The sequence below is a fragment of the Rattus norvegicus genome, chromosome 1, assembly GCF_036323735.1.
Source record: "Rattus norvegicus strain BN/NHsdMcwi chromosome 1, GRCr8, whole genome shotgun sequence".
NCBI classification, from domain to species: Eukaryota; Metazoa; Chordata; class Mammalia; order Rodentia; family Muridae; genus Rattus; species Rattus norvegicus.
Genome location: NC_086019.1, coordinates 97,126,270 through 97,153,314, shown reverse-complemented (window position 1 = coordinate 97,153,314; position 27,045 = coordinate 97,126,270). Strand labels below are relative to the sequence as shown.

The following is a 27,045-nucleotide window of genomic DNA, read 5'->3' as shown; positions in this document are numbered from 1 at the left end:
CCTAACAGGATGACATTATGGGGCACTGGTGGGAACATTAGGAGGTGGGGCCTGGTTAGAGAAGGAAGGTGCAAGCCTTTGAAAGGTGATATCTTGTCCCCGCCCCTGTCCTGTCAGTTACCCTCCCTATTGCCCAGGTGCCTCAAGGCACATGCACCTGACACAGGTTAATTCTTCCTTTTCTTAGGTCCAGAATCAACAGATCCAGCTGACCCAGGACCGGAATTCCAATGAGCTAACCAAATCTAGCCTCCTTTTTTTTTTTTTTTTTTTTTTTGGTTTTGGTTTTGGTTTTGGTTTCTTGAGACAGGGTTTCTCTGGGTAGCCCTGGCTGTCTTGTAACTCACTCTGTAGACCAGGCTGGTCTCAAACTTACAGAAATCCTCTTGGGTCTGTCTCAGGAGTGCTAGGGTTAAGGACATATACCACCACTGCCTGCTAAATCCAGCCTCTTTGAAGAAGGCCCCCCTCCCCAATGTCTGTCATAGCAATGATAAGTCCGGTATAAAAACGAACAGTAATTTTGCATTCTGATCCTTGTGTCCCCATTTGTTTTTGTGTGGTGCTGGGATGGCATGCAAGGGCTCTACGATTGAACAGCATCAGCTCTTCACTTTTAGTTTAGAATAATTTCATTTTCTTCCAAACTTTTTAGTAAACCTGTCCCTGTGAGAACAGGTTCCTCTCTGACTTCGGGTCTCCCACATACTTTAGAGCCCGTGTGGGACAGCGCAATAGACTCTGACAGATTGTTTTTACTCTGTCAGTTTGTTCTGCTAGAACCATTCTCACAGCCAACTCTGCCAGGGATGCGTGTGTGAGTGTGTGTATGTGTGTGTGAGTGTGTGTGTGTATGTGTGTGTGTGAGTTTGTGTGTATGTGTGTGTGAGTGTGTATGTGTGTGTGAGTGTGTGTATGTGTGTGAGTGTGTGTATGTGTGTGTGTGTATGTGTGTGAGTGTGTGTGTATGTGTGTGTGTGCATGGGGGGGTGGGGGGGATCACCGCCCTGTGTCCTGTATAGACTCATGGCTACGGCATCAGATCTGTCCCCAGTGTTCAAAGAGGGCAGATAGAGGATCAGGTCTGAAGGCCAAAGAGGATTCAGGCATCCCCCAGCACAGACACACTCAAGTCACTTGGATCTGACCATGTGAGCAATCACTTAACCTCATGACAGCCAAGGCTACCCCAGCCTGACACTTGCCCTGGCCATCACAAAGTAACTTGTTCACTTGGTTGTCAGTGGATGGCTTTCACCCCTTAACTGGTTGCCAATATTTAAAAGTTCTGAGATCCTAAGATTTTTTTTAAAACTCCAGAATAGTGGCACAGGCCTAAAATCTAGAGTCTGAAGAGGCAGACACAGGAGAAGCTTGAGTTCCAGGCCAGCCAGGGATACAAAGTGAGATTCTTTTCTCGACAAAACAAGACAAAACAAAAAGCAAAAAACAGGGAATGTATCTCAGTTGGCGGAGTCTACACATGAAACCTGGGTGTGGCAGCAATACCTGCGATCCCAGCATTTGGGAGGCAGCGGCAGGAGGATCCTTACAACTTCAAGGCCCAGCCTGGACTACAGAGTGATTTCTGGGCCAGCCAAAGCCATACAGTAAGATCCTGCCTTTAAAAAAGAAAGAAAGAAAAAGAGAGAGAGAGAGAGAGAGAGAGAGAGAGAGAGAGAGAGAGAGAGACAGACAGAGACAGAGACAGAGAGAGACAGAAAGAATGAGTTATGATCTAAGTGACAAATGGCAATGAAGTCAGTCACACCATGTGACAGATCTCACGAGGGAGGTTTACTAGGGAGGGGTAGAGAGAGGCTGCCTCTGGGCAAAGGTGGAGGGAAAAAGAGGGGAGAGGAGGGATTGGCCTTTTACAAGGGGACATAGCTCATGCACAGGGGAGGATATGAGGCTTGTGGGGACAGTGAGAATATGTCACATCTTAGCAGCTAGTAATAACTATCTTGTTGTTGCTGAGACCCTGGGGCAGATGCCTGACTTCTGAAAGGAAAAAAGAAAGGAAGGAAGGAAGAGAGAAGGGGAGGAGAGGAGAGGAGAGGGGAGGGGAGGAGGGGAGGGCATGTCTATAACTGCAGCACTAAGGAGGCTGAGTCAGGAAGATCAGGCCAGCCTGGGCTATATGCTGCAGGCCAGCCTGGGCTATACATGGCACATGCCTCCACCATCCCACACAGCTCTCTGCATGGAGCCCGGCCCTGGCCCACTCACTCACTAGCAGGTACACAGACACAGAGTGAGGCTCTCCTGATTTAGTCTAACTAGCAGTGTAAGAAGGCAATCTAAAGCTTTAACCAGAATGGTGAAGCAGGCTGGTCTTTGACTAAAGGACTAGTTAGTTAAAATTGAATGACCTAGTAACTTGCTTTAATCTCTCGGCTTCGGAAATACTATCTGGTTTCTGCCTTGCCTTTCTCAGGGGAGGGAAAGGAACCAGGATAGCAGATTCCTACCAGCGCCCAGCCTGGAGCACTTCAAAGTACCAGCTAGCACCCAGCAGGCACTGGGAAGCTCACTGACTCTTGGCTGACGTGGATCAGGGGCGGGGAGGACCTTCAACGGACCTGAAACCTCCCCACTCATGGTGGCCCAGTCATGGTGGCCCGTGCAGTTAATGGCAGGGATTCTCACTGCCAAGCCTGCATTTCTGGGAATGTTTTCCCAAATGCCCTCTTGCCTATATTGTAATTGTTCTATCCTCACCACAGAATCTTAGTAGGACATCAGGCAATCTGAGGACAGGATGGCCGTGCCCAACGTATGACAGTAATTACCTGCTGCTAATAGCAGCAGCCAGGGACACTGTGGGGCCAGAGTGAGGCTTGGCCTGATGCCCTCCTCGATTTCAGGAAGCTTTGGTGTCAGTTGAGTCAGATTAATAAATACCTCCGGGTTTCCTCTAACAGTCTCTACGAGGGACACTAAGTTTATCAGCCTCTAGGAGAATCATTTACAACCCTGTCCCACCCCATCTCAACCCAAACAACTGCTAACCTGACAGTAAGTGTGACTGAGTCTGGCCTGGGACCCAGAGAGGGTGTCTGCTGGTGCTGTCAACAGAGCAAAGCAGACAGAACATCTCTAGTATTTGCTATTTAAAAACAAAACAAAACAAAACTCTAAAACAGGCTGGCCAGCGGGCTCAGCAGATAAAGGGGCTTGCTGCTAAGCCTGGCAACCCGAGTTCGATCCCCGGGATTCGACATGGTAGGAGGGAACTGACCGCACCAAGTTACGCTCTGCCTGTGGATGCACGCATGCGCACATACATGCGTGGAGCGGCAAAAGCAGGAGAATCTGGAGTTTAAAGTCATCCTTAACTACATAGCAACTTTTAAGCCAGCCTGGGCCACATGAGATCCTGCCTCCTAAAAGCAAAGAACTCCCCTGTGGGCCTCTGAAGGGGAGAAGGGGAGCTGGGGAGATAGTTGGGTTGACTGTGTGCTCCAAGTGCCAGAAATGAGACCCCGCCTCACCAAGACGGAAGGCAAGAGAGCCGATAGCCAAAGGCTGTCCTCTGAGGGGAGAGCCTGCACTCTTAGCAAGCTGGCACACTGCACTTAAGGGTGTGGGGAGGATTTACGGCTGTCTAGACACCTGTGCAGCTCTCCTGAGCTCTGCTTGATAAGTAACTATTTTATCTCCATGGCACAGCACTGAGTACCGGGCACAACCTGCCCCGCCTCTCTCATTAACTCTCACGATTTCCTAGAGGAGCTTTGGCTACCGTGCCCGAGGGTCTCAAAACCCTGGGGTTCAAGCAATCCTCCTGCCTCAGCTCCTCCTAAGAAGCTGAAACTACAAAAAAAAAAAAAAAAAAGGAAAAAAAAAAGTTCTAGGGGCTGGGGATTTAGCTCAGTGGTAGAGCGCTTACCTAGGAAGCGCAAGGCCCTGGGTTCGGTCCCCAGCTCCGAGAAAAAAAAAAAAAAAAAAAAGGAAAAAAAAAAGAAGCTGAAACTACAGATACAAGCCCCCGTGTCCTGTTCCTGACTCCTCTCATTCGGAAGGTGGGCACTAGTAATAGAAATGTTCCGTTCTTTCTTTTCTGCTGTCGCCTCCCTTGTCCATCAACACACATTCACCAAGCACTGACCCCACCAGGCGTAACTCTGGGCAGTGGAGAAAGGAGTCACGCGCAGGAGCAAAGGCTAAGACAGTAACTGGACCTGTAAACAATATGGCCATAACTGGGGGCTGGAGAGACAGCTGCTCACAGTTAAGAGCACTCGCTGCTCTTGCAGAGGACCTAAGTTCTGTTCCCAACACTGGCATGGTGGCTCACAGCCATCTGCAATTCCAGTTCCAGGGGATATGCAATGCCCTCTTCTGGCCTCCATGGGCACCAGGTACCACATACACACACATATACATATACATATACATGTACATGTACATGTACATGTATATACACACACATACACACATATACATATACACACACATATACACACACACACACCAATCACAGCTGTGATTCTACTGTCTATCACAATTCTCCACAAACACAGGGTAGGCAACCATCTTTGTCTTTACCACGACTCAGCTCTAGGCAAGAGAAGGACCTGTTCAGACACACGGAAGAGAAGGAAATCTCAAAGCTGAAAAGCAAGACCCCAGCCAAGGGTGTCTGGGCTTTGTCTGTCTATCAAACAGACAGTCCCTCAGGAGAGTCAGAGTTCCTGGCCAAGGCAGCAAAAACAGAGAGGTACCCACTTCAGAAGGTTCTCAGCTCCTGTCCGCATCCGCACAGCCTTCAGGATCTGTTGGTTCAAGGCAGCCCTTTGATTCTGCAGCTTGCTCCGGCCAGTTTGTGCGAGAGGATTACAGCCCTGAGCGGAGAAGAAGAGATACCTGTTCAGAGAGCAGTCACACCCAAAATGATGACATTCTGTGAGGGGAAAAAAGTGTTTAACTAACCCATAAAGTCCCCCATCAAAACTGCCCCAACATGAGCTGATGAAGAAGACCCCAATGGACACGATGAAGTGGGCAGGGACGAGATCAGGAAGCCTCAACCCTACACAAAGAACTACGGCAACCGAGGAAAAGCCCGAGCCCCAGTGGGAGGGGTGTTTCTCTCTTGGAAGAGTGCAAAGGCTCAGACCTGAGGACATAAATGAACTGAAGTAACATTATAAGAACTGAAGAGGTTATATTTTGAATATGTGTGTGTGTGTGTATGTGTGTGTATATATATATATATATATACATACACACATACACACATATACACACATACACATACACACATATACATACATATATACATATATACATACATATATACATATATACATATACAATATATATATATATATATTCACAATAGAAGTTAGTGGAAAAGCAGCCATGAATCTGAAGGAGACTGGGAAGGGACCTATAGGAGAGTTTGAAGGAAAGGAAGGGGAGGGAGACATGTGGCAATTGTATTCTGACCTCTACAGGCACACCAAACATAGCACACACAACACCAGAACAATGGCCACAGCACCTCTGATCTCCACAGGCATGACACAGTACACGCAGACACCAAAATCACAAATAAAACACTGTACAGATGTTCGAAACAAAAATACTGCATAACATTGCCTTTTTTTTCTAAAAGACCTATAATTGAATTACCAGATTATTTTTTTAGACTCCAATTTTTTTTCCCTCAAAACTGGTTTAGATGTGGTTGAGCACACCTTTAACCCCAGCACTCCAGGCAGGGGAGCAGGCAGGTTTCCACGAGTTGGAAGCTAACCTGGTCTACATAATGAGACCCTGTCTCGAAACAAACAAGATGGTTTAACAGCATTGGGGATTCAAGCTAGGCAGGGTCTGTGTGTGTGCAGGTGACACAGAGGTGCTCGCCCAAGTCTATATTTTTGTTTGGTACACATTTATGAAAACACATTTTTTCTAAGTCTGGAGTCTTTTCTCTAAGATACATTTCTAGGGCAGCCAATCTAGAGCTTCTTTAAAGCTCCCTAAGAGCCAGCCAGTGGGCCCCTAGGAAAGAAAAGCACACAAATTGACCCTGTGGACATCCCTTCTGCTACCCCTCATTGGACTAAATCTCCATTTCCTTTTCAGTAACAGCTTCATGGGGAAACCTATACACCACAGTATTCGCCATTTAGAATAAGGAAATAGATGGGATATTGAACTATCAAAGGAGAGCTGTCACTTGCGACTGCTTTGGGTAACATGGAGGTCACATGACTAACTAAGATAAGTCAAATACTATAAGAAAAGCATCTTGTGGGTATGGAGAATAACCCCTGCATCCCTTCCACGCACAGCCACAGCCACAGGTGTGCGTGTATCCCCACAAAGCCACAGACACACACGTGTGAGCAAGCTCGTGCATGTGCATACCCACAAACACACACATACAGAAATAAAAGAATCAAACAGGGGTTGGGGATTTAGCTCAGTGGTAGAGCACTTGCCTAGGAAGCGCAAGGCCCTGGGTTCGGTCCCCAGCTCTGAAAAAAAGAACCAAAAAAAAAAAAAAAGAATCAAACAACGGTAGAGGTGGAAACTACTGAACAATGCGTGAGATGGTAATGTCTCAAGAGTCTAAGAATGTACTGGACACACAGTGGTGCACACCTTTGCTCCCAGCACTCAGGAAGCAGAGGCAGGTGGATTTCTGAGTTTGAGGCCAGCCTGGTCTACAGAATGAGTTCCAGGACAGCCACAGCTACATAGTGAGACCTTGCCTTGAAAATCTAGAACAGGGGTGCTGGAGAGATGGCTCAGCGGTCAAGAGCACTGGCTGCTCTTCCAGAGGTTCTGAGTTCAATTCCCAGCAACCACATGGTGGCTCATGACCATCTGTAATGGGATCTGATGGCCTCTTCTGTCTTGAAGGTGTACATGCAGACAGAGCACTCATACACATAAATAAATACAGTACATAAATAAATAAATATTCTTTTAAAAAAATCTAGCCTAATGATGTTAAGTTATATCAGAGATTAAAAAAGGAATCTCTGTATCTGAGATTCCTGAGGAATGAGATTTTAGTTGCTCTTACCACAAAAATCAGTCACTGTACATAGTTACATTTGTGTAAATATTTCCCCAACTGATAGCATCAAGTTACAGAAAGGAATGGCTCTCCGTGTAATTGTTTTAGAAGTCAGCCCTTAACCATCTGACCAGTTATAACTGGACACACCTGTAACCTCAGCACGGCTGAGGCAGGAGGGTCATGAGCTCCAGAACCCGGTGTCATAGCAAAAACCTGTCAGCAAAACAAAACGAAAACGCCACTCAACCGTTTAAAGCATCCAGGACCCGGAGACAGCCCTGAGACATGAAGTGCAAACCTACTTTGTTCAAGGCCCCGGTTCAGTCCCCAGCTGAATGAAGGAGAGAGTCCGCTTCCATGTTCTTCATTTTAACACCCTCGCCAGTATGCACGGCTATCACCTATTCCAGATTTTGGAGCATTTTAGCATCTCAAAAAGAAACTGAGCATCCATTCCTCATCCCTCAGTTCTGCTAGCTTTTTTTTTTTTTTTTAGCTTGTTTTTGGCCTGTACAGATTTGCTCATCGCGGATACTTCACATAAATAGAACATTCAATATGTGGCCTTCTGCGTCTGTCTTCTTCACACAAAGCATTGTTTTCTTGTGTGTGTGTGTGTGTGTGTGTGTGTGTGTGTGTGTGTGTGTGTGCATGTGCAAGTGTGTGTGTGAGAGAGAGAAAGGAGTGTGTGTGAGAGAGTGTGTATGAGAGAGAGAAAGAGAGGGAAAGAGAGAGTGCATGTGTGTGTGTGAGAAACTGTGTGTGTGAGAGAGAGAGAGAATAAGAGTGTGTGTGAGAGAAAGAGAGTGTGTGTGTGTGAGAGAGAGAGAGAGTATACGAGAGAGAGAAAGAAAAAGAGAGGGAGAGAAAGAGAGAGTGCATGTGTATGTGGGGGGGAGAAAAAGAGAGAGAGAGTGTGTGTGTGTGAGAGAGAGAGAGTGTGTGTGTGTGAGAGAGAGAGAGAGAGTATGAGAGAGAGAAAGAAAAAGAGAGGGAGAGAAAGAGAGAGTGCATGTGTATGTGAGGGGGGGAGAAAAAGAGAGAGAGAGAGAGAAAGAGAGTGTGTGTGTGTGTGTGTGTGTGTGTGCGCACGCGCACACATGTACACACAGGCAAGCGCATACATGTGAAGGCCAGTAGACAACCCCAGGTGTCATCCCTCAGGTGCCATCTTTGTGTTGGTACAGTCTCTCACTGGCCTGGAGCTGCCAAGTAGGCTAGAGCAGCTGGTTAGAAAGGCCCGCGCTCCACCATCCCTACCTCATCAATGTTCACAAGCATGCTGCTGGCGCTAGAACTCTGGTCCCTCAAGCAGCTTTCTTTTCTCCCTACTCCACTATTACTGTGCTCCACTGCTTGAAAGGTTATTATTGCATAGCCCAGGCTGGCCTTAATCTGTGCTCCCCGTGTCTAAACTTCCTACACCCTGGGCTTATGGCCCAGTGCCCCACACCTGGCTAGCATATTGTTTTCAAAGTTCACCCAGATCACAGCCTGCCTGCACCCAATTCACTCTTTCACCGTTAGGTAAGCACACAACATTTGTTCTGTTTAACCATTTACCAGTTGCTGGACATTTGAAGTGATCTCATTGTTTTTGCTGTCAAAAATACGGCTAGAGGCGCCGAATGGTGGCCCATGCCTAAAATCCCAGTACAGGGAACATGAGAACGGGAGGTTTAGGAATTCAAGGCCAGTCTTAGCAACATAACATGCCTGGGCTGCATGAGACCCTGCACTAAAAAAACTTAAAAAAAAAAAAAAAAAAAGGAGGAGGAGGAAGAAGAAGAGAAGGAGGAGAGGAAGAATTTCAAGAAAACCTTGAGGAAAGAAACTCATTTCTGACCCTTTAGTCCAAAGACTGTTGATTAGGGGGCCCTGAGCAGGCTAGACCGTAGATAACCTGTTTTCTCTCCCTATGGTTCACATAATAGGTATGGCTCAGGACAAGGAAAGGGAAGGGTGTGTGTGTGTGTGTGTGTGTGTGTGTGTGTGTGTGTGTGTGTATGTGTGTGTAACCAAAATCTGCTGGGCAGGGATGCACACCTTCCTTTTATCTCAGTACTCAGGAGGCAGAGGCAAATTTGAATTTTGCAAACCTCTGAATTTGAGGCCAGCCTGATCTACAGAGCAACTTTCCAGGACAGCCAGAGCTACACAGAGAAACCCTGTCTTGAAACAAACAAAACCAAACCAAACCTAAAATCTCATTTTCTATACACGTTGTTTCTCTGAATAAACATTGCTGATTTTTTTCCTACATACCTAGGGATTATGTGGTTGGTTCTGTGTTTAACCATTGGTCGAGGTCATTCATTTATTTTATATTCCTATTAGCAAGAACTCTGTAACTGAGTCACACCCCAGCTCCTCACTGGTAGAGCAAGTACTCCATTACTGAACTGCAGCCCCGGACATGACAGCCACCTGACTTAGGTTTCTACTGCTGTGATAAAATCCCATGCCCAGAAGCCAGCTTGGGAAGATGTTTTCTTTCCACTTTTAACATTCTGGTAACAAGCCACCATCACTCCTCAGTCACAGCAGAAACTGGAGCAGAAGCCAGACTGCTCCAAGTCCATTGCTAATCAAGACGACACTCACACTGACTTGCCTACAAGTCAATATTATTATGGTGGCATTTTCTCTTCCCAGATACATCTAGGTTTGTGACAGCCTGACGTCAAATAGCCAGCATACCATCCCAGTATGTGCGGTATGTCACCGTGAGTCAACTCTTTCATTGGCTTGGGTTAGGGATATGACTCAACACACAGGGCTTGCCTGGCATGAGCCAGGCCTTAAGTTTCATCCCTAGTACTGCCCAGCTCTCCTACAAAAAGTGAAATAAAACCACTCTGGTCACTGTGCAGACTATTGCTGGAGCCCTTAGGCCCTAAGTCAGTAAGACTTCTTGCCCCATGCCATCTCCTTGGGTGTGGAAATCAAGCCCAGAAAACCTTGAGTCTCTTTCTTGGGCTGGTAGCCATTCGTACTACATCTTTTCTGGGAAATTACTGACTCAAAACCTTTGCCCGTTTTGAAAATGGGTTATCTCTTTTGTTAGGTTCAAAAGTTTGTTTGTTTTGTTTTTATTATGTGTTTTCGGTATTAAGACAGGGTCTCTCTATGCAGCCCAAGTCAGCTTCCAGTTTACATCAATCCTCCTGTCTCAGCCTCCTGAGCATTGAGATTATAAGTGTTAGCACTCGGGAGGCAGAAGCAGGAGGAGCTCTGAGTGCGAGGCCAGCCTGGTCTACAGAGAGAGAGTTCTAGGACTGCCAAGGCTACACAGAGAAACCCTGTCTCAAAAACTGAAGAAAAGGGAGAGAAAGACAGACAGACAGACAGACAGACAGACAGACAGACAGACAGAAAGAGAGAAGAAAATGAGATTATAGATGTACATTGTCATTCCAAGCTTCCAAAAATAATTTACTATTATTACTGTGGGGGAGGGGGGTCACACTTGTTATGGCATGTGTGTAATGTGTGTAAAGGTCAGAGGACAATGTGTAGGAGTCAGTCCTCTCTTTTGTGTGGGCCCCAGGAATCAATCTCAGGTTGTCAACCTTGGCAACGATAACCTTTATTTACTGAGCCTCTAACCTGCCTGCCCGCAAAGCACTAATTTTCATCTTTGAAAACTAAAAACTCTGTCTCCCAGGACTCGAGTCTTTTTCTACGCTGACCGCTTAGATGTCTCCAGCAGTATCTGCTCGTGTTCTCTGCCTATGATTCCCTGAGGTATTTGTTTCCTTTTTCTTTTTGTAATGCTAGCAGATGAACCCACTAGGAAGTGCCCTACCTCTGGGGTATATCCCTAGCCCTTCCTGGGGACTATGGATTATCGAGTACCAAGTTTCAGATCAGCAAACAATTTCCCTCAAACCGAATGGTGCTCTCCCTAGCTCAGACAGGCGGGTCTGAATGAGGACTACATTCCTTAGTGAGGCTTATCTTCAGGGCCAGTGGCTACTCCCTGGGAGTGTCCCAGTAGGCAGTGTTCTCAGATCTGACAACTCAGGAACCTTATACTAATAACCTCAATCAACTCCTTCCCAACCACCCCCAGTCCCCACCCACATGCATCCCACTCTGGCACCCAGGGCCTGGACCCCTGGGAAGAAAGGGAGGTCATCTATAGCCCAGCCTGCTCAGGGGCCCAGAATGTGGCCTTTGGACTAGAGAGATGTGAGTTACCATCCTTCCTCAGGATTTCCTCATTCCTTCTTCCCAGAAGGGAATTAGCCTCCCTCTAGCAACAATTCCACCCTCCCACTACACCTAGTTCTCAGTTCCATAATGATACTTTCCTCTTGAGGCCAGGGGCTGGAAAGATGGCTCAGCAGTTAAGAGCATTGGCTGTTTTCCCAGAGGACCCAGGTTCAATTCCCAGCACTAACATGGCAGCTCACGACGGTCTGTGACACCAGTTCTAGAGGATCCAACAGCCTCACACAGATATACATGCAGGCAAAAGACTGATGCACAACAATTAAAAAGAAATAAATGTAAAAATCAAATTGCTCTTAGCACATGTGCATTGGTGGTAGCATTGGCTGACTTCTAAATTGTACAGATATTTAGAATCTGAGTTGGAATGGACCCTAAAGCAAGTGTCTAATTTAGAGCCACTAATCCCTGATTTTTAGACTTAAAATGAGGAAGCTGTTTCCATCACTTAGGGTCTGAGACAAGAGGACTGGGTGTTCAAGGCCAGCATAGACAACATAGTGAGTTTGAAGTCACTCTTTACTAAATAGAGACCATGCCAAAAGGGAGGTCGGGGAGTAGGGGCTCTAGACAGATGGCTCAACAATTAAAATCTTTCTTGTATTGCTCCTGAAGAAGACCAGCAGCATCAGGCTCACAACTGCTCCAGGGGATCCACACCTCTGGCCTCTGTGTGTGCTTACTTACACACACACACACACACACACACACACACACACACACACACACACTATTTTTAAATCTTAAGAAACAGGAGTGAAGGGGTGGGACAGATCTTAATTGTGCTGTCCTAGCCTAGCATGCATGAAGTCTTGTGTGTGCATGCCTGCAATCCCCATACTCTGAAGGAGAGGGCAGGATGATCAGAACTTCTGGGCCAGCCTAGGCTGCATGAGACCCTTTCAAGGAGCACAGGATGCCTTCCTTTTTCCCTGGAAGCTATTATGCTTACTTCAGACTTCACTTGTTTTTATTTCAGGAGCACACGTGTTTGCCTGCATATGTGTATATGCACAAGTGTGCAATACCTGTGGAGGACAGATGAGGGTGTCAGCTCCCCTAGAACTGGAGTTACATGGAGACATGAGCTGCCTTCTGAGTGCGAGGACCCGAACCTGAGTCTGCTGCAAGAGCAGCAAGCGCTCCTAACCATTAAGCCATTTCTCCAGCCACGAAAAATGCTTTCACTGTTAAGTTGGTTAATAGTAAAGGGCTGAAATCCTTGGAGGGCTGGTCCTACGTGCCTCAGAATGCTGCGGCCCACAAATGACACTTTACAGACACTCTAATAATGGGGTCCTTCTTTTGTTTGTTTTTTTTTTTTTTTGGTTCTTTTTTTCGGAGCTGGGGACCGAACCCAGGGCCTTGCGCTTCCTAGGTAAGCGCTCTACCACTGAGCTAAATCCCCAGCCAATGGGGTCCTTCTTGAAGCTCAGAGAAGCATCCATTCCAGCTTTATAGGAACTTTTCTCCTGTTCCTACACCTCACCCAACTTCTGGAAATCTCTGCTCTGAGCAGCCAACAAACATAAGGTCCGGTTTCTAGATAAGGCACAGGAATGCAGGGGATTATACTGGACTGAGTCGCTGGACTCCAAACTACATTACTTCTTACTGACAGGTAGGAATGCTGGGTGCCGCTGGAATGGACAAAAAACTCACTCGGCTGCTTGCAAAGTTCCCATCGAGGTAAACGTAGGCAGGGCTCCCTGAAAGAATCAATGGGACCACAAGGGGCTAAGCCACCCTGAAACCCACCACGTACGTCTCATCTCCGGGCTTATTTTGTGTGCGCATAGGTGCATGTGTGTACATATATATATGCATGCATGCCTGTGTGCATATATACATGTGTGGGTGTGTGCATGTGTGCATGCATATGTACACGTATGCAGGCATACATGTGTTCATGTATTGCTGGCAGTGATGGGATTTGAGCCCAGGACCCCGCACATACCAGACAAGTAGTCTGCCACTGAGCTACATCCAGCCCTAAAATTTGGTGAAGTTAGCAAGGTTTTTGTTGTTGTTATTGTTCTGGTTGTTTTGGTTTTTTTTGTTTTTTTTTTTTTTCATGCTAAAAATGATTCCTGGGATCTCATATATGCTAGGTAAGCCACCGTTCTACACTGAGGTACATCTCCAGACCTCTGGTTTGTCTGATAGTGAGTCTCTGAGCAAACAGCTTCCAACCAGCTCAATGCCTCTTCCATGTCCCCAGGAGACCAGATGTCACACCAGCTTGGCCTAGAGCTCAGGCACAAAAGAGCTACCTGTCTGTTACACTTTAAGAGTCACCACTGGCGGGGCTGGGGATTTAGCTCAGTGGTAGAGCGCTTACCTAGGAAGCGCAAGGCTCTGGGTTCGGTCCCCAGCTCCGAAAAAAAGAATCAAAAAAAAAAAAAAAAAAAAAGAGTCACCACTGGCAGAGTCCTACATACAATGAGTGCAGGCAGCAGGTGCAAGCCTGTAATCCCAGCACTTGGGAGACTGAGGAAAGAGGATGTGTTCAAGGCTAGCCTGAGCTACATAATAGGACTTTCCAAAAACAAAAACAAAAACAAACAAACAAAAAAACCTCACCCACAAACAGACCTTCAAAGTGAGTGTCATACACAGGTCCGTTTGGTTCCCTCAAAAGATTAGATAGAATATTTCAGTTACTCCTTAAAAATAAGATTTGTTTATCTTATATATGTGAGCATACCCTCAGATACTCTTAAAACATGAAGTGGGGTGCTGGAGAGATGGCTCAGTGGTTAAGAACACTGACTGCTCTTCCAGAGGTCCTGAGTTCAATTCCCAGCAACCACATGGTGGCTTCCAACCATCTATAATGGGATCCGATGACCTCTTCTGGTGTGTCTGAAGACAGCGACAGTGTACTTATAATAAACAAACAAATAAATCTTTAAACAAAAATTGAAAGAGCTAGACACTAGCACCCAAGAAAAGCAAGTTCTGAAAGAACGCTCACTCTCCTCGATAGCTTGGGGGCCATTTTCCAGGCACAGCATCCTGGACCCTGCATCTGGAAGGCAAAGAGGACAGTGAGCAGCTGGAGCCCCTGGCAGCAGCACGACTGGAAGGGAATCTCAGCCCTGTCCCTCCCGCCCTTTAAGGTAAACTGGGTGGTGGTAGACACAGCAGAGCAGCATTGGGGCTCTGGTAGCCCAACTGCCAAACATGAGATTCTTCTTTTTATAAAGATTTGTTTATTTTATTTTATGAAGACACAGTCCCTGTCTTCAGACACACCAAAAGAGGGCATCAGATCCCATTACAGATGGCTGTGAGCCACCATGTGGTTGCTAGGAATTGAACTCAGGACCTCTGGAAGAGCAGTCAGTGCTCTTAACCACTGAGCCATCGCTCCAGCCCAACTGTTCTTTGCTGAGAAGGCCACGGGCTTCATTCACCTCACACTGTTTGGGTGAACACTTCCCATCTCAAAGCCTGGGATGGTCATACAGATACATCTCTTTCTTTCCCAAGAGGAAGAATGTGTGACTCATGCCTGAATAGTTGGAAAACCAAGTCCCTGGAACTAAGACTGGATAAAGGAAAAGTACAGGGGTGGAGAATGACCACGGGCTCAATCAGAGCTTATCACCCTTGCTGGGTGTGGCAGTGCATACCTCTAATCTCAGCACTGCAGAGATTGGAGTGTCACTATACTGAGCTCATATCTCAAAAGGGGTTATGGGAACTTAGATGCATTAGGAGAGAATACATTAGACATGGGATCTACCTAGAGGAAGCAGACCAGAAGAGCCTTGGCTATTCTGAAACTCACTCTGTAGACCAGGCTGGCCTCGGACTCAGAGATCTGCCTACCTCCCAGATGCAGGGATTAAGGACGTGTACCACCACAGCACCACAACCAAAAGGAAACTTTAGTGAGAGCATTTGGATCCTTGATCAAGCCAGACCTGAAGCCATTGCTCCAGACTTCTCAGTTACAGGGAACAATTTGTTATCTCCTTTGCTATGCTACTTTTTTTTAACTGAGGGTTAATTTTCATATTATAAAACATACAAATCTTAAATGCAGAGTTCAATGCATCTAGACCACACACACACACACACACACACACACACACACACACACACACACACCATTTCACCCCAAAATCCAAAAAATGTCCATTATTTCAGGTTTTCTTTTTAAATTTTCTTAAAAAAAAATTACGTGTCTATCTATTTATTTATTCTATGTATCTGACTGCTCTGATACATTGTATACCTGCATGCCAGAAGAGGGCATCAGACCCTTTACAGATGGTTGTGAGCCACCATGTTGGGGCTGGAAATCAAATCTAGGTCCTCTGAAGAGCAGGTCCTCTTAACTGCTAAGCCATCTCTCCAGCCCCTTATTTTTTTAATTTATTTATTTTTATTTTATATGTATGAGTGTTTTGCCTGCATGTGTGTCTGTGTGAGGGTGTCAGACCATGGAGTTACAGACAGGTGTTAGCTGCCACGTGGGTGCCGGGAATTGGACCTGGTCCTCTGGAAGAGCAGTCAGTATTCTTAACCACTGAGCCATCTCTCTAGCCCTGCCCTTAATTTTTTATTACGTTTATTTTATGTGTGTGTGTACAAGTGCGTGATCGCTCGAATATGTGTCTATACATAGGTACGGATGTGTCCTAGCACTTATGTGCAGGTCAGAGGGCCAACTTTTAGGAGTCATTTTCTCCTATCTTGTGGGTTCTGGTGATTAATTGCAGGTCATGAGACGTGGAAGCCTTTGGGAGCTGAGCCATCTCATAGGCCTAACACTGTGATTTTTTTTTTTTAATCACCTCATATTTCTGTGTGTTCTCAAACTGTACAAATAGAATCAGTATGTACCTTTCTCCTATCATGATGCTGAATTTACCAATGTTTGTTCCTTTCTTACATTGCCGAGTTAAAATCCTACAGCAGGACGCCAAGCAGGATGGTCCACACCAGTAGTTCCAGCACTCAGGACCGTGAAGCAGGGGGATCAGCAGTTCAAAGCTGGGCTACCTATCGAGATGAAGGTTGTAGATAGATAGGTAGACAGATAGGCAGGTGGGTGGGTAGGTAGGTAGGTAGGTAAATCTTATAGAGCTATCCCGTGATGTTCATCTTTTCTGAGGGCTCCAACAGGCTGCTTACCTGTAAAACACTATTTCGAAGCAATGCCTAAGGGGAAACTGGAGGCATTTCATTTGGAAGACACTGATGACTCCAGATGTACATATGGAAGTTCTGGTAACGTCAGGGCAAAGTGTAAGTTCGAGTGACAGATAGGGTAAGCCTGGGACAGCACCAGGCCAGAGACCCCAGGACTGGGTCATATAAGGGAGGTGTGTTTCTCCAGCAAGAATATATTTCTCTGCCTCTCCAGGTCTGTTCCGCTTACACAATCCCTTACTCAACCACTAAAATCTGGAAAACAAGACTTGTTTATTTCTGATTTTTGTCAGAGCTGTCGGCCAGAGAGTACAGAAATAGCAAGCCATACCCTGCAATACACACATAGCTCATTTCACGCTGGGGACTGGAAGGAGGAGTCTAGATTTCCAGGCCGAAAATAAACAAATCGTGCGGCCTGTGATCTCTGCACATGGGAGATCAAGGCCAGAATATCTTGAGTCTGGGGCCAGCCTAGGCTACTCTGCAAGACCTTAACTCGAAAAACAAAAACAAAACAAAAAAACTACCCAACAATAACAACAACAAACACCCCAATAAATAATGAAAAATTAAAACACGGATTTGATTTTATAAATAGCTCCTGTGGGGCTAGAGATGTGGCTCAGTGATTAAGAGCACTGGCTGCTCTTCTAAAGGACTGGAATTTGAGTCCCAGCACCCACATGGAGGCTCACCCAGCTACAATTTCAGTCCCAGGGGATTTGACACCCTCTTCTGGCTTCTGCAGCTACTACACGCATGGGATGCACAGGCACATATGCAGGTAAACAACTCATACACATAAATAAAAATAAAAGTTACAAAAGTTAAAGAGACAAAAAACAATTAGCCCTCTTATCCTTCCCGGAGGTCCACCAGTGTAGAGGCCCAGTTGCCTTCCTCCCAGCATCCCAACCCATTCCCATGAGAGTAAATCCCAAGAGAATTGACACAGAGACCATAAGCATCAAGACTTGGGCTGGAGGGACGGTACAGTGGTTAAGAGCATGACTGCTCTTCCAGAAGTCCTGAGTTCAATTCCCAGCAACCACATGGTGGCTCACAGCCATCTGTAATGGGATCCGATGACCTCTTCTGGTGTGTCTGAAGAGAGTAACAGTGTACCCACATACATAAAATAAATAAATAAATCTTTTAAAAAAGGATCAAGACTTTATTAACTGCAGGCTCCTTCCAGTAAGATCCACAACCCATATCAACATCTGCTGTATGTCCAATCACCAAAATGTCCAACTGTATCTCCAGAAGCACATTATAGCCCGCTTATTCTAACCAATGAGATTGTCTAGCCAGTATGGTTGTGGGGTGGGGACAGTGGGGTATGACCTTGAACTTGTACAGGTTGCCTTCATTATGACTACTTCTGGTACCATAAAATGCAAACAGCACCATAGAAAAATAAACCACCCCTGAAATTGTTTGGGTTCCTCTATTCTCTTATAAGCAAATGGAAACCTGGGAGTTTTCCAAAGCCTCGGGGGGACAAGTGAACTCCCAGCTCTCCCTGAAAAAGCCAGAACGCACATGGTTTACCACCACTGCTCTGTCCCTGGTGCTTCGCAGACAGCCCTACTGCCCACTCTGTCCACAAGGCCCTCTGGCTGAGATACACCTGCACTTCCTCTGTTCTTTGTGGCCACTTCCAATGCAGCCTTTGTGTCAGGGGACAACGCACCTGAGCCACAGGAGGGAGGAAGTGTTGATCCAGTGAAAGCCAATGCCCAGCAGCATCAGGTGGTGTATTGGCAACTGTCCAAACCGCCCCAGGAAACAAGGGACATTTACAGTGTTACAGCTCATCACATTGAGTCTCCTCTGAGTCACTGAAAACCCTGCTTCTGCCAGGGGACTCCTCCTGGCCACAGTCCCACAGCGAGAGGAGTGCCAGCAGGCCCTCTGGGCTATAGGTGTGTACCTCTGCCAACCTGGACCCTCATGAAGGCCATGGTCAGCCTGCATCCAGCCAGGCCTTTAGACCCACGTTAAGAGTGGGGGACCCTTGGTTGTTCTGGGACTTGGACCTTTTGTGTGTCCTTTGTTTTTCAGTGTTGGGGACTAGAACCAGGGCTCTGCCCTTGCCAGGCAAGTACTCTAACCCTCCTGAGCTAGTGAGAAACAGGATTGGCAAATGTAGACGCCCCTTCACTTTCCTCCCTCCTCCAGATCTGGGAAAAGACAATGGACCCAAGGACAGGGACAACAACATCTTTAGCCCACAGGACTGGAGCTGTCGATACCTTAGGATCTATAAAGCCAAGCTGAGGCAGGAGAATCAGCAGTTCAAAGACAGCCTGGGATACAGAGAGTTATAAAGCCAGCCTGGAAAAATTAAGGAGACCTTGCTTCAAAATAAGAAGTAAATAGAGGACAGAGCTGTAGCTCAGTGGTAGAGCGCTTGCCTACAACACCACAAGCCCAGCATCACAGATATAAATGAAGACTTCCCCATATGCCTCTCATATGAAATTAGAAACATGGGTGCAGAGGACAAAGAGAAGAGCCTGGTTTACAAAGAAAAGAGCCCAGCCAGGATGGTGGCGTGTGCCTTTGATCCCAGCACTCTGGAGGCAGAGGCAAGCAGATCTCTGTGAGTTCAAAGCCAGCCTGGTCTTTATAGTGAGCTCCAGGCCAGTAAGATCTACATATACGACCTTGTCTCAAAAAAAAAAAAAAAGAAAATCAAAGAAGAAAAGTAAGGATTTCTTCTTCTTCCTTCCCAATTGGAGCCTCCAGGAAGCCCAGAGAGTAAACAGGGGCCATAAACCAGGACACAGTGGACCTTGGGGCCCTGTCCAGCCAGCAGGTTTAGAGAACAAACAATCAGCGGCTCCTGCAGCTCTTGAATAAAAACAATGGACAGTGTCCCCTGGGGAAGAAGAGGCGGAGAGATAGCAAGTGACAGAGCCTCACTGTCCTGACAGCTCCCTGCGCTCTGGGCCCCTGCCTCCCACTTGGAGCTTCTCTAAAGTTCTAGGGTAAGGTTTTATATTTTTCTTTTTTTCTTTTCCCCAGGTGAAGCAGGTTTTCTGGGGGGATTTTAGAATTACTGCCCCCAGGGAGGGAGGAGGCCCCAGAGAAGAGGAGGCCCCAGAGAAGGGGTCTGCTCTCAGTACACACGACTTCACGTGGCTCTGCAGTTAACAACAGGTCTGAACACACTTCCTTCAAGGCCTTTCTGAACAAGAATTAAAAAAAAAAAATCCGGGGGGAGGGGGTAGCAACTAGGCTCAACCCTCTTTTAAGAAAGAAGAATTTTAAGCGCAAGGCCCTGGGTTCGGTCCCCAGCTCCGAAAAAAAAGAACCAAAAAAAAAAAAAAAAAAAAAAAAAAAAAGAAGAAGAAGAATTTTAAACATATAAACACAAATGAGCCAGAAAAGGAATTTTTTTTTTTTGGTTCTTTTTTTTTTTTTTCGGAGCTGGGGACCGAACCCAGGGCCTTGCGCTTCCTAGGTAAGAGCTCTACCACTGAGCTAAATCCCTAGCCCCAGAAAAGGAATTTATTGTGACCTCACAGAATCCCTTTTGATATAAGCAACATAAAATTTAGAAAGAAGGAAACAGTCCAATGAGAAGCCAGAGAAAGACATGGCACCTTGAACAGGACCTTATACAACAGCCCTCAGGGCAGACTCCTCTACCCGCATGCTTGGGAACAGCCAGCAAATTCTCCTGTTCTTTTTAAAGATGCCTCCAAGTTGTCTTCCAGACCCAGAGGGCAAAGTTTGTCCTGAGGATGTCGTGACCTGGGGTTCTGTACAATGCCCAAGGGCCTCTGGTTTACCAGGGTCACCTCCCTGTCATTTTGCACACTTTGGATCCACAACCAACTTGCATGGGGACTTGTGAGCAATTAGGTTTCATTTTGTGTACAATTCACACAAAACACAGCTGACCGAGGAGGGTGAGCCACCCAGCTGCCCCCTCTGGACAACAGTAAAAAGCTCATTCCTTTTGCAGCATGGCCTGAACTTTGCAGAGAAAGCCTTGGCTCACAGTCTTGCTCAGCACCCCAGGAAACAAGGCCTGCCTTAAGCAGCAGGGTGCAGGGCCTGGAGCTGTCACCGACACTTGCCTAACTCTCAAGGCTCTGGGCTTTATTTCTCAGGGGGCAGCGGAGTGGGGAAATCAGGGTCCGACAATCTGTCCCTGAGCTAGGGTCAGCCAAAGGCACAGCCTTCATCAGTCCATAGAACAGAACAGCATTTGAAAGACATTTGAGGAAGGGATAACAGAACTGATAAGAATTTGAATTTGTCTTGGGCAGATAAGGATCCAATCCTGCAAGCACGTGGGTAGAGGAGTCTGCCCTGAGGGCTGTTGTATAAGGTCCTGACTACATTTCCAGTTTTGGGGTGCCCACTCCCTCCCCCTTGATTGGCTCACCCTCCCAATACTTCCAGACCTTACCTCCCTCTCCCATCATCAGCCAAGAGTCCTTCCCCAGCTTCTCCTTTTCTTGAGTCTCAAACAGCCCCACACCCGACTTCCTCCCTTCTGTTACTTTGCATTCGGAGACAGGGTTTTACTACTCCGAGCTAGCCTGGAACTCACTGTACGTGGAGCCGAGGCAGGTCCACTAGTCTTTCTGCATCCTGATTACCAGAATCTCAGGTGTGTGTGATCGATCGATCGAATCTCCCTGCAGTGTTGTTTGGTTTTGTCTGGTGAGCAGCTAATCAAGGTTTATCTTAGCAAGCAAAACTCAGTACACCCTCCAGAAGGGGGGGCCTGCAGAGCCTGGGGGCAGTAAATTTGCTTTGTGTTCTTTGATTTCACTCTCTTGCTTTTAAAGTGCCTTAGGAGGCTGAGATCCAGTACTAACCAAGCAGGCACAAGCCCTGGGGCTGTATACATAAAAACAAGATTTTAAGAAGACTCTAACAGGGTTTGGAAGTCTATACTTGTAAACCAGGCGCTTGGGAGGTAAAGAGGGGAGAATAGAGAATTCAAACTCTCAGAAGAAGAAGAAGGAAAAAGAAAATGAAAAGAAACACAAAAATTAACTCTTGACGTGTCCATTCCAGAACAAGCATTTGGGAAAGGGGGTTGTAGGTCAGTAGTAGAGGATATGTGAGGTACACTAGAGGCCCCCCAATTCCATCCCCAGCACCGTAAAAATCTTCTTGAAAATAAACATTCAAGCCGGGCAGTGGTGGAGCACGCCTTTGATCCCAACACTCCGGAGGCAGAGGCAGACAGATCTCTGAGTTTGAGGGCAGCCTGGTCTACAAAGAGTTCCAGGACAGCCAGGGCTACATGGAAAAACCATGTCTTGTGGGGAAAAAAAATCCCCAAAGAGCTGGAGATACAGTTGAGTAACAGAGTTCTTAGCACACAGAAAGCCCAATTCTATGCCCAATTCTCTCTCTCTGCTGACAAAGCGGGATTTTCTTTTAAAATTATTATTTATTTAATATACATGAGGACACTGTAGCTTTCTTCAGACACACCAGAAGAGGGCATCCCAGATGGTTGTGAGCCACCATGTGGTTGCTGGGAATTGAACTCAGGACCTCTGGAAGAGCAGTCAGTGCTCTTAACCACTGAGCCATCCCTCCAGCATCTGACAAAGGGGGATTTTGCATGGATGAGATCAACCTAGCCTATACAATGAGATCTTGTCTACACACACACACACATGCACACACACACACACACGCGCGCGCTTTGTTCCTACCCTCTACTCACTCACTTTCTGCTCTTCCCTTGAAGGGATAATCTGGACCTCTCCATGCTTGTCAACTTCTGCTAAAAAGACTTAACTTCTCTCAGCTTCCTCTGTACTTCCACCCTTCCAGCTTTCTTGTCTTCTATCTTCTCCCCATTCCTTCCCTTAATCCAGATATTTCTGTCCTGGCTTCTTTACTCACTATTGAAAAATGCCTATCACTCCGGTGACTCCCACAGTGGCATCTCCCATCTGCAGCTGGCAAACTGTCGGGTCCTACTCACCATCTGAGCCTCCCCACTGCTATCCCTGGTGTCCAGTGTTTATTTTCATAGGGCTGGGGAGGGAACTCAGGATCCCGGATCATGTGCAGTTAGGCAAGTCCTTACACTGAGCTGCAATCCGCCCCCCTGGTCATAGGATTTCACACTGGCTAACACCATCAGCAGTCTGTATCACGGTAGGGAAGACAATGGGATCCAGGCTCTAAAGCAGTGATTCTCCACAAGTGATTCAAGACGCCTTTGGGAGTCGCATATCAGATAGCCTACATATCAGATTCATAAGATTACGATTTGTAACAGATTCTACATTACGATTCATAACAGCAGCAAAATTAGAGTTATGAAGAAGCAACAAAAATTATTTTTATGGTTGGGGGATTACCACAACATGAGGAAGTGTATTAAAGGATCACAGACAGCATCAGGAAGGTTGGGAAGCACTGGTCTAAAGCAACATAAATTCTTCCTGCCCAGTTTCACTATTTCTCCACCACTGCAGTCAAAATGATCGCTCTGGTACAAATCCCACACGGCTGAACTTGCTTTAAATGTTTCCGTGGATTTTCAGAGTTCCCTAGTTCCTTGGGATATGTAATCTGAAACTGCTGAGTTCCCAAACATACCTCTATTCTCGGAGGGTTTCCAAGAACCCATACCTTTATGCCTCTGCCCAGGCTGTTCCAACCGCCTGCAGGGCCCCTCCCCCATCTCCTTCACCTGTCTAACCTCCGCCGTTTGTTCATCTCTCATATGACTTACATCAAACTGGCTTGGTGCGCAGATTGGAAAAACTGACTCCAACCCGTTTATTTTCCTGACACGAAGGACAGCACTCTGCAGACTGGCTCACATGATTTAACTCGGACACAACTCGATCGCAGTGACAAGGTTTCACTTTTGCACAGATGCTAACTGCTAAATCCTCTGCACTCAGCCAGCATCAGAGAAACTGCACCTGAGATATACCCCCAAAAAACTGGAGAAATGGCTCAGTGGTTAGGCTTGCTTGCTGCTCCTGCAGGGGACCTTAGTTTGGTTCCTAGCACTCATGTCAAGTGGATATTGGCAACTACTTGTAATTCCAGCCCCATGATATTTGGCGCTCTCTTCTGGCCTCCCACACGCAAAGGTACAGGCACACACATATACACACTTAAATCTTTAAAAAAAACGTTCAGACTCCAATCCTTTCCCTTCTTCACCCACAGCCTTCCCCGACTTTCACAGCCCTGAATGGGTACCACGGGAGAACTCATTGCTTGACGCCCTCCGGAGTATACTTACTTCACCCTCCCTGACTTCCTGTCTTCTCCCCCTAGACGCTGCCACGGGTCCACCAAACCATCTGTTCTGAAGACAAGCAATCTAGCAAGAACTGATACCCTACAAAGAGACAGCAACTTGCTGGAGGCTGTAAAGCAATTTTGTGGGGGTGGCAGCCAGGCCCTAGGGCCTTAGGTTGGACGTCTTGAGATTCCCAGGCCAAGCAACCTCCTGCAATTCTGGCCTGTGATCCTCTGGCCCAAATGCCACACATAATTAGAAGTTATAATCCTGTAATTCCATGATGACATCTTTCAACTTAAATATACTTTAAAACTTTTTTACATGCCAAAAGGAACTTTAAAATTTGCCCACTGTCCCCACCTGTCTCCAGATTACCCTCCTTTCTATTACTACTTCACGCGGCAGCAAAAGCTCTTTAAGTCGCCAGTGTCCCGCGGGAGAAGGAAGCTGCCAAGCCCGTTTACGAAGTGGCGTTGGAACAATTAAGAATTGATTGCTCTGTGGGAAGCAGTTTCACTTCCCTATTCATGACTGCTCTCTGTGCCTCCGATCGTATCAGTTAGAAAAATATCCACGACAATCTCTCAACCCACCAGGTGATCCTTGGCCAAAGACCAAAGGCTATTTTTAGACTCAATAGGGACCTGAGAGGAAGGTGAGGAGTCTGTCACCGTGATTCGCACCTCTAAAGCGTCTTTGTAAGCCCGTTCCAGCAGCTGTTAGGCAATCCCAGCACCGCTGTGGGCGCCTAATGGGGTCGCTTTTGAGGAACTGAGCTCCAGGGCGAAAGGCAGTCGCATAAGTTGCCCAGGAGCGCCAAAACGTGCCAAACGCGCAGAGTCCAGTCTCGCCCGCCCGGTCTCTCGGACAACCAAATACAGATAAATCCACGTTGGAGGAGTGAGACTCCGGTCTCTGGCTCTCTAGGACGAGACCAGGACAAACGAGGGAGGCGCGCCCGAGGTCTCCTTGCAGCATCCACCCTCCCTTACCAAGAAGTCGAAGAGGGCGAACGCTGAAAGCATTTGGGAAGCAAAATAGCAAAACTCGCCCTCCACATGCACCATGGCTAAGTGCTCCTGTGGAAACTAGGCTAAGGTATCAGCGCAAAGGGACCGACAGAGTTCGCCAGCGTGGCCAGGGGCTGGTCCTTTCCCCACCAGCGCGAGAAGGCTGGCAGGGCCATCCGGATCTCCTCCCCAGGTTCCCACCTGCGTGTGGCTCGCCGGTGCACCTGCGCGCCCAGCCCGGCTGCCATCTGCTACGGGTTCCAAGCCCCGCGCAATCCCCTTTCAACACCCGCTTCTCCGCCGTTCGGCCCGCACCAACCCTGCAGGTCCCCTCCCTTTTCTTTCCCCTCCCCCTCCGGCCCAGGCCGACCCCAGTCGCAAGCCCCTTCAGCGCTCTCTGCAGTTTGCAGGGACACAGAGAGTTTGCTGACTCTCTCCTTACCTTTCGAAAGTAGTCGTCACTCTCTTTCTCCAGCGGCTGGGGGGCCGCAGGTAGCAGCGCGTCGGTCATGCTGGCAGCGCGGGAGTCGAGGGTGAACTGAGGTGCAGTGGATACTAAGGGCCCCAGGAGGAGCCGGGACCCGCCCCCGCTCCCGCCCCAACCGGCCAGTCGCCCCGCCGCCCCGCCCGAGCCCTAAAGCGCCAGATATCTGGAGCTCCGCCCCTCCAAGCAAGACCTGGCCATAGGCGGGTTCCGAGTCTGGAACTCTGCTCTGCCACGTCGGCCCCGCCTCCAGCCTCTCAAGAGGCGAATCCGGAGCCCTGGAGTTCCGCCCCCGGCCTTTACGATCCTCCCGCATCCCTAAGTGAGCCCCACCCCTGATCTTTGAAACCACGCCCCATCTCGGCTAAGCCCCGCCCCCACCACCTTCCAGTCCTACGGGAGGCTGATACTTAGCTGTCTGTAGCCTCGCCCCGCTCCAACTTAGGCCCCGCCCACAATGCGTACGACCCTCCTCCAGTCCCGCGGGAGGCTGAAGCCAGAGCCCTGAAGCCCTGCCCTTAATTTTATAGACTACGCCCCTGCCCCATGATAGTGTTAAGTGCCTGCCTGCCTTGAGTCTAGAATGGTGCTCTTGTTGAGCTACCGATCTTAATCCGCGTGTGGTTAGCGACCGTAGCAAAACCCAAAATCTAAGAAGCCCTGGGAGTAGTAGATGCAGAGAGCGCTTAATACACGGTTGCTTTCCCACCCAGGAACACCGACATTCAGTTTAATCGCTGCTCGAAAGCTTTTGGCTTTGGCCAGGGAGCTCAGGAAAGCTATTTGCAGGAGAGGAGGCCTCCCAGCGCTTGGGTAGCAGAAGTCTTCGGGAGAGGGGACCGCCTACCGAGCAGGCTTTGTGCACTGGAGCTCTGAAGGTGTCTTTAAGGATGCTTTTTTCTCTCTTTTCTTTTTTATTAATCATTCCATTCGTTTACATCTCAAATGATATCCTACTTCCCGGTTACCCGCTCTATCAACCCCCACTCCCATGATATCCAACTTCCCAGTTACCCCTCTACCAACCCCCAATCCCACGTCTGCCCTCTTGCCCACCCACACACACTCTCCCGCCCCACCGCTCCAGCATCAGGCATCAAGCCTCCCCGGGACCCAGGGCATCCATTCCCCTTGCTGTCAGGCAAGGCCATCCTCTGCTCCATATGTACCTGGATCCCTCCAGGTACACTCCTTGGTTGGTGGTCTAGACTCTGGGAGAACTGGGTGGTCAGGCCAGCCTATGTTGTTCTTCCAATGGGGTTGCAATCCCCCTCTGCTCTTCCAGTCCTTCCGCCAGCTCCCCCACCAGGTTCCCTGAGCTCAGTCTGATGGTGGGCTCCAAGCATCCACATCTGCATTGGTCACTTGCTGACCGGACTTCCTCAGGTTCCGGTGCCACACTAGGTTCCTGTCAGCAAGCGCCTCTTGACCACTACAATAGTGTTGAGTTTGGTGTCTGCAGACAAGATGGATCCCCAGGTGGGGCAGTCCCTGGTTAGCCCTTCCTTCAGTCTCTGTTCCATTTTTTGTCCCTGTTCTTCCTTTGGACAGGAACATTTCTAGGTTAATTGATCCATTCTTATCTCCTTGTTCATAGCTCAAGTCCAAGTGGATCAAGGACATCCACATAAAACCAGATATGCTGAATCTAATAGAAGAGAAAGTGGGGAAGAGCCTGGAATACTTGGGCACAGGGGAAAACTTCCTGAACAGAACACCAATGGCTTATGCTTTAAGAGCAAAACCAACAAATGGGACCTCATAAAGTTGAAAAGCTTCTGTAAAGCCAAGGACACTGTCAATAGGACAAAATGGCAACCCACAGATTAGGAAAAGATCT

The 27,045-nt window shown here is 47.7% G+C and overlaps 1 protein-coding gene across 1 annotated transcript in view; it reads right to left on the bottom strand.

Moving 5' to 3' along the window:
* Positions 1-25,261, bottom strand: part of Rhpn2 (rhophilin, Rho GTPase binding protein 2) — a 60,750-nt gene extending 35,489 nt beyond the window's left edge. The window contains exons 1-2 of the mRNA NM_001107505.2: positions 25,164-25,261; positions 4,735-4,850 (exon numbers count right to left, since the gene is read on the bottom strand). Coding sequence (NP_001100975.1) covers positions 4,735-4,850; positions 25,164-25,232 — 185 coding nt within the window. The 5' untranslated portion in view covers positions 25,233-25,261. The remainder of the gene's footprint in view (positions 1-4,734; positions 4,851-25,163) is intronic.
* Between the last annotated feature and the right edge of the window lie 1,784 nt (positions 25,262-27,045).